General features: G+C 38.9%; 1 protein-coding gene across 1 annotated transcript in view; it reads left to right on the top strand.

The window, feature by feature from the left end:
- RASSF9 (Ras association domain family member 9) overlaps window positions 1-6,202 on the top strand; it is a 26,550-nt gene extending 20,348 nt beyond the window's left edge. Inside the window, exon 2 of the mRNA XM_005421579.2 lies at window positions 2,553-6,202. Coding sequence (XP_005421636.1) covers window positions 2,553-3,828 — 1,276 coding nt within the window. The 3' untranslated portion in view covers window positions 3,829-6,202. The remainder of the gene's footprint in view (window positions 1-2,552) is intronic.
- Window positions 6,203-8,533: the final 2,331 nt, after the last annotated feature.

Below are 8,533 nucleotides of genomic sequence, written 5' to 3'. Positions count from 1 at the left end.
GTATAAGAAAGTATAGTGGAAGAATTTATCAGTACAGTAATTATGGGATGTCTAGGGGGTCTGCAGATTTAGCTGAAGATTTGCTAATAGCACAGAGAGAAACTGGCTTCATAAGAAAACTTTAAAGGAGCCAGAAGAGACAGTAGTCTTCTGCTTAATCCACATAATCAGTTACATACTGAAAATACTGAGTAGGAGAAAATATGCCAATCAAACAAAAACAAGCAAAAAAATTAGGAATAGTTTTGATTTGAAAACAAATTGCATAAGAGACTCAGAAGAATGCTAGAAGAGACAACATTCATTTCCTGAAATGTATTTTCTAATTGCAAAAGAAATCGGGAAAGATACAGACTGAATTTATTGCCTCAGAGTCCCCAGTATGGTTTTTTTATATTTTTATGCCTCTTTTCTTTTTATTTTCAGTACTTCTATAAATTTAAATTCAATGACTGGTAATACAGTTGAATTTGTAAATCAATTATTTAGGCATCAGTAGTGCACATGGTTTGAAGCACTGTAGTTTTCATGATTCATTATGCATAATTTTATGCATAATAAATTATTTGTTGCTTTTTTCCTTTTCATATCTGTGGTGTAAAGCAAATAATGAGTTATTTTTAGTCACAGCTGACTTAGGTTGCAACTGGCTACTTGCCTGAATTTTGCTTTACTGCCAGTCTGTTAACAGAAAAAAATATAGCATCCTGCAAATTGTAAATCTCAGAGGACTTACAGATATTGATTTTTCAGTGTGTGACATACTTCACAGTAATGCCATTTAATCTAATATCATTCTCCATTCCTTCCCTCCCTCTTAAACTTGAATATTACTCTTTCTTAGTGCCACTTTGCCATTTTCTGTGTCTGTGATATGTGCTTTCTTATCTTGAGAAGTAGTCTATGAAAACATTATTAACTTTTTGAGCACCAGTTTCCGAAAATAATTATTGTAAAATGCTGGTCTGTGAGGGGGAGCTATTGGAGAGGGAAAATGATGCTATTACTCAGAGTCATCTACCAAAACACACATTTTCAGAGAATGTTCCAAGACCTGAAGCAATGTACTTGGACAGAGCTCTCCTGTGCAATAATACTAATAAACTTACACTTGTCAGTTTTATTAGTATTCATTTGCAGTTCCCTTTCTTTTAAGGATTTTTGCCTCCTGGTCAGAGTGGCACCTAGAGCTGAGTTCAGTTTATTGGATTGCAGTGTGTCTGTCATGTTGTGTAATAATTAGGAAAAACGAACAAGCTGGATTGCTTTACTAATCATAGGGTGTAGCTGTAATTAAGCCAAATAAAACTCCATGCTTACTACAACTCAGAAGACTAAAAAATGTTCTGTGATAAGTAGTTCTAGATGGAAACATGCTCTATTGCACCCTTGAATGTGGTCTGAATAGTTATTTTCCTTTTCAGGCTTTCTCTGTCAGATTAGGTGAAACCTCATTCATTCAAATTAGCTGCAAGGCATACTAGAAAATCCAAAGACATATTTTCCTCAGGGAATTTATTGTTTTATCATTTTATGCAAGAGGCCAAATCATTAGGTCTGGGCAAGAAGAAAACTATTCAAGTGGAGTCTTGAGGTCAGGAATATCCAGGCAACTCTGCCAACACAGGCCCACAGCAGTCCAGGACCAGACGGGGGCAAACCGAAGAATTAGCTGTGAAGTGAACTTCAGCCTTTGGTCAGCTGAATTGCTGTCTAGGCACTGGACCTACAGAAACCATAATGGGATCTCAGACACCTGGAGTTAGATATTTCAATGTATAAGGAAGTACCAGGTTAATAGCACATTCATTGTAATTCATAAACAAACAAGTAAATAAACAACTAAATAACTTTTTTTCCTTTTCTTGCATTTCTGTATAATTTCAAATAACAAAATAAAATGCAGACTCATGTATGTATTCTTTTGCAGCTGATATTCTCTCACAACTCACTGGAATTCGGGCTATTTGGTACTTCAGGAAGAGCAACAGATTTTTCGACACTTATTAGTGAAAAAAAAGGAAAACAATTTTATTTATGCTTGTGCAGGTGCAAGTGCGGCAGAAGAGCTATAGATTTATCCTGTTGCCAGATTCATTGGTGGCGTTCAGTCATCTTTCCTCAGTCCATCTATGTTCAGTGCATTCTTCCCTTCAGGAGCCATTTCTAATAGCTTAGAAATGTCTGGGCAGTCTTTGTAACGAGAACAAATATGAAGATCTGAAAACTATGCTGTCCTAGGTCAGTCTGGAAGTGTAATGCAGATTGCCAAACTTTAATGCACTCTTACTAGGTATACAAAACCAAGATTTGATAAAAGACATTTTGTGAGATTCTCATTCAGCTGGACTAGTAATAATGTTAAAGCAGTAGTCAATTAAAGCTATTACTTAATCCAAAGACATTTCTTCATGCAATTTAAGCAAGTATATTGCCTTGTACAACCATACAGGAGTTTTTCAATGTGTTAGTCATATCAAAATTATAGTAATTATTCATACTGTCTCTGCCATTGATATGTAATTTATACTTGGTCTCTTCTTGCTTTCCAGATCTCCCAGCAAGGACATGGCTTCAAATGAAAGAGAGATTGTGGTTTGGGTTTGCCAGGAGGAGAAGATTGTATGTGGCCTGACAAAGCGCACAACTTGCTCAGACGTGATTCAAGCACTGCTTGAGGAACATCAAACAACATTTGGAGAGAAAAAGGTCCTTTTTGGAAAACCTAGTGATTACTGCATTGTAGAAAAATGGAGAGGCTCGGAGCGAGTGCTGCCTCCCTTGACAAAGATTCTGAGACTTTGGAAGGCCTGGGGGGAAGAGCAGGCTAATTTGCATTTTGTATTGGTAAAGTCAGATGCTTTCCTCTCGTTTCCATTGTGGAAGACAGCTGAAGCCAAGGTAGTACAAAATGTAGAAAAGCAGTGGGACCTCAGTCCAGCAAACTACATGAAGATGTTGCCACTAGACAAGCAAAAGAAAATTGTGAGGAAGACTTTCCGGAAACTGGCCAAGCTTAAGCAGGACAGTGTTCAGCAAGAGAGAGATAATATGGAGACACTGATTCATTTGATCATTTCTCAAGATCATACCATTCATCAACAAGTCCTTAGAATGAAGGAACTAGATATGGAAATTGAAAAATGTGAAGCAAAATTCCATCTAGATCGTGTGGCAAATGATGGAGAAAATTATGTGCAGGACTCGTATTTAATGATCAATGCAAGTGAGACTGAGCAGCAGGGGAGTAGGCCAGATGATCAAAAAGAGATGCATGACTATTTGAGCAAAAGTGAGGGAATTTTACAGGTTGAAGAGAGACTGAAACACCACAAACAATTAATAGAGAACCTGTGTGCTGAAATTGAAAGAGAAGTACATGGTATATGCATGGAAAAAAACGGAGAGTCTGTTCGCACAGAAGGAGCAGCTAATGCTGAACTGGAAACCTCAGATTTGGAAAGTGTAAAATATGAGCTGGAAAAAAGTATGAAAGATGGTCTGAGAATCAACTCATACCTAAGCTGCATTCAGAAAGAACTTACATACAGGGACTCGCTGCTTCAAAAGAAGGAAAAAGAATATGAACTTCTTACAGAAGAATTTAATTTACTACATGTTAAGGACAACATTGAAACTAGGCTTCAATCAAATGAGGAGCCATCCAAGGGCAGTGGCATCTCCAGTAACAGCATTGCTGTTCCTGACTTTGTTCATAGAGTGACTAATCTGGACATAAACGATACAGACTCTGACACTGGAATCAGCTCTACACACAGTCAGGACTCTGAAATAACTGCAGGGGACATGGTACTGTTGTCAACATAGTTGAAAACAGTTATGCATTTTTTAAAATTTTATTTTGGAGGATATTTATAAGCATTAGTAAACCTGTTGTCTTGAAAGTTAAGCTCTTCAAGGTATTAAAGCTGTGGCACTGCTTTAGCAAAGGGTGACTATTTATGTCCTTAATAGTGTACTTGTGCTGGAATGCTATGTGCTAGAATGGGTTAACTGGTAAAAGGTGCAAAGTTGTTGACTTTGCTACATCAAGACGGACTGTTTAGACTTTGTAATGTTGATACTTGGTGAAATGGGAGTATTCTGACCGTCTTGGACCAAAAGTTTGGAGATTTCATATCCTTTGGTCTTTGGGTCTGTTCCTGCATCTCCCTAACTTTTTAGGAATGTGAAGTAGAGACTAGAGAAAACTAGACCAAGAGCTTGATTTTCTGCTCTGTTACATTAGCTTTATACAGATGGAGTTCCTTGCTATGAAGCTACTGTAAAAGATTACATGATTGAGCATTTAATCTGTTGAAAAATAGTTTTTATGATAATGTAGAACAGAAGAAATATAATTGCATTTATGCTGTATTTTTAAATTTAGTTTATATATAATATCAGGATGATATTTTTAATAACTCCTAAGTCCCATTTTAAAAATTACCTTCCACATATGGGTTTTTAATTTTGATTCTCTTTCAGCAGCTTTTATCTGCTTTTAAGAGCCTTAAACCCCCTACTTATCTGTTGTTACCCTGTAGTTGCCCCGGTGATGTTTAAGTCCACAGAGTTCCTGCCAGCAGGCATGTCAGGACTGTTTATGTCCTGCTTATGCGAGACGCTGAAATCCCAGGCTCACACCTAACCCTAGGGGCATTTTCAGCAAGACTTTCTCCTGCCTATCTCACCGGTTGGATCCAGTGTCTTAAGCCTCCTGAAATCATGACTACCAAAAAAAAGCATAGCAGAAGCAACAGGTAGGAACCAAACATTTTAGTCTCTGGCTAGACACTGTTTCCCAATAGCTAGCTAGCAACTATTTTCTTATAGCAAGTAGGTTTTCAAATCCCATCTCATACTGTTTTGGAGCAGGAACCTGTAAATCCTGCCTCCTCAGTGGGGACTTTGGGATACAACTAAAACTGATCCCCTTTATATAGTTAATAAAATATTGGGCTCCAGGTAAAATAAAAAAAGGAATGCAAAACATGAGAATTTTAAATCTATGTGGTGAAATGATTTTTTTTTCATTTAAGATGTAGTAGTTTATCTCAAACCCTTCTCCAGCATATTGCTGTAAGTCCAAAACAAAGCTGTAGAATTTAATTGTCTCAGTTACCAAATAAGATTTCTAACTCTCTGCTAGAGGCTTTGCTAATGGAGACCACATGCATAATTTCTGGGTTGTTAGGTTCATATTTTGCAGATCAATCTGTTTAATACTTTTGATTAAAAGAATTGAATAGAGAAATAATTACAGTATTTGTGAATAAAGTTCAGTTCTGCAAAATTCAATCATGGAATTAACAGCCTACAAAGTAAGCAAATGGACAGCACCTAGAAGGTGTAAATGTAACATTCTTTCAGGTACACTGCTTTCTTTTTCTTTAATTTTCTTCTCCTGTCTGTCAGACATGTGTTTTCTAAAATGGCCAAAGTGCTAGGACTGCTGATTAGCACATATTTAATGCAGAGGAAAAAAAAAGAGAAAAAGCCTTTTCTGAAAAGAAAATTTTTGTGGTTTATTTGTTGTGGGTTTTTTTCCTAATCCTGGCTATTATAAATAGTTTCTCTTTCAGCAAAGAATGCTAGTTGCCTTAATATATTTTGTATTGTATTTTTTTCAAGCAATGTTATTTGAATGCTTCAATAATAATGTGTAATATTTAGACTCATCAGCTCCTGATGGAAACATGATGTATGAAATATGTTATCTTATCTTGGTAATAATTTATTAACGCAACTCTGCATCTTTTGACCTCTGTGGTATCACTCTTAAAAGTAGTTAAGCCCAGAGCTCTGAATGCTGAGAGTAGACTAATGTATTCTATGAGTTCTTATGAGTTTAGTTACCAATAGCTACAATTTCTATTGAGTCATTTTTTTATATATATAATTACTTAGAGGATAGAGAATTGAAACAGAGTAATATACACAGCTGTGCAGGCTAGTACAAGACTTACCAGGCAAAAAATTAATTTCCACTTATACTCTACCAGATTTATTTTGCCCATAGGAACTTGTGCAGATTCTCTCAACTGATCTTTATCCACACTTGGTGGTTGATTGTACCTTCCCTGCAACTTCTAGGTCTTAAGAGTATCACTGTGTTTTAAGAAGCAAATAGGTAAAATAGGTTGAGAGAGAGTATTTCTTAAAAAAATAAAGCAATATTAAAATCCAGTGTTTTGAAGCATTTATTTGAAGTTTGTACTTTGATATCTCAAATAAACTTTTTTTTCTTTCAGAATTTAGAATGTTCAAGATGATTAAACACTGTGTGCACTCTTTACTGTTTATCTGCTTCCACACTTTCCATATATTTGTTTTATCTGGTTTTAGGATGCTAAAAGTATTCTTTATGAACCTTTATTCTCCTTACTTCCTCCTTTGTCACAGGTAATATTTTATTTTAGTTTAAAATTCCCATAGTTTAAAATACACAATAAAAATATTTGGATCATTTCCTGGCATTCCATTAAGCCAGTTGGCATATCCATCTTCAAATTTGGTTTTATTTTATAAAATTTTATATGGACTATGTAATACCGACAAAAGGCAGATCATGCAAATCCTGCATAAGAGGAGAGAAATTCTACCCAGGAAGTTGAAATGTGAAATTTCAAAGTAAAATGAAACAAAAATCAGAAGGGCAGTTATTTCATAGAATCATAAAATTGTTTGGTTGGAAGGGACGTTAAAGATCATTTTGTTTAACCCTCTGCCATGAGTAGGGATGCCTTTCATTGCACCAGGTAGCCCAAAGGTTGCATCCAGCTTGGCCTTGAACATTTCCAGGGATGGGGTATCCACAGATTCTCTGGGCAACCTATTCCAGTGTCTCACCACTATCACAGTAAAGAACTTCTTCCTAATATCTAATGGAAACCTACCTTCTTACAGTTTGAATCCATGCCTCTTTATCCTGTCACTCCATGCCCTTGTAAAAAGTGCCTCTGCAGTTCTCTGTAGGCTCCCATTAGGTTCTGGAAGGTGCTATAGGGTCTCCCCAGAGCCTTCTCTTCCCCAGGATGAACAGCCCCAACTCAGCCTGTCTTCAGCCCTGAGCTGGATGCAGCACACACTAAGTGGGATCTCACAACAGCAAAGGAGAAAAATCCCCTCCCTTTACCTGCTGGTCACCTCTTTGTGATGCAGCCCAGGATGTGGTTGGCTTTCTGGGCTGTGACTGCACGTTGCCAGGTCAATTTGAGCTTCTCATCCACCACTCCCACCATGTCCTTCCTTCCATGGCTAGTCTTGATCCATTCTTTGCCCAGCCTGTATTTGTGCATGGGATTGACCCATCTTGGATGCAGGACCATGCACACTTGGCCTTGTTCAGCTTGATGAGATTCACATAGGCCCAGCTTTCCAGTCTGTCAAGGCTCCTCTTGATGTCTTTCCTTTCCTCCAGCATGTGCACTGCACCAGAGCTTGGTGTCTCTTGGTCAACTTCTCATCTGTCCAAGGGCAATCAGAGCTCCCTGAATTCCAGCTGGTCACTGACATAGACCATGACATCCCCTCCTTGTTTCCCCTGCCACACCTTCCTGAAGAGCCTGTGTCATTCCATTCCAAGGGTCCAGCCATAAGAGCCATCCCATCGCATCTTTGTGATACCAATAAGGTCATAGCACACTTCTCTAGCTACTTGTATTTCCCACACTACATGCCCTTGCATACAGGCATATAAGTTGAGCTCTAGATGAAGACTATTTTCTGACTGAGGAGGCAGAAATTCCTTTGTGCTGCTCTCCTGCCCAACCTGTGATCCCTTTCCAAGCTCTGGGCATCTCTTGCTGACACTGGCATCAAACTGGTGAGGGTGGGGTGAGGTTCCTCTCCCTCCAAACTTTAGTTTAAAGCCCTCTTCACCAGCTTGGCAAGCCTATGACAAAAGGTGATCTTCCACTTCTCTGACAAATGTTCCCCATCAGCCCTCAGCAGGCTAGTTTTCTCAAAGGTGGTGCCTTGTTATATGTGGCTGAGCCCTGGCTATGGCACCAGTCCTCTAGCACTGTTGGTTCACCACATTTGACTGTCCCTTTCACACCCTTGGGAGAATGGAGGAGAAAAGTGCCTGTACTCCAGATTACCTTACCACCATTCCCAGAGCTCTGTAATCCTTCACTGATACTCAGAGCACTCCAGGCTGTATCACTGGTGAAACCACAGTCCCCCAGCCTGGGCACAGCTTTTGCAGGCAGCTCTGCTGCCAGTCCCCAACCCAGCAGAAGGGTCAAGACACTTCCTAAAGTCTGAGATCTGCAAGGCAGCCTCTCCTTTCAGCAGCTCCGTCTGAGGGCAGGCATTGGCCACCACCAGGTAGGCAGTGCAGCCCTTCCAGCCAGAGCAGAGCCTTAAGGGTCAGGTAGTGCCCTTGGCCTGTGCAGATGGTTACAGAAGGGTGCCCGTTTATGGTTAGGTGGACTTCAAGTCTCTCCACACAGTCAGTGGAATGCTTCTCCTTCAAAGAAATGCTTCTCCTTCAAAGAAATGTCCTTACACACACACACACCACTGT

This window comes from Geospiza fortis, unplaced genomic scaffold (assembly GCF_000277835.1).
Source record: "Geospiza fortis unplaced genomic scaffold, GeoFor_1.0 scaffold186, whole genome shotgun sequence".
In the NCBI taxonomy this organism is placed as follows: Eukaryota; Metazoa; Chordata; class Aves; order Passeriformes; family Thraupidae; genus Geospiza; species Geospiza fortis.
This window is presented reverse-complemented; position numbering and strand designations above follow the sequence as displayed.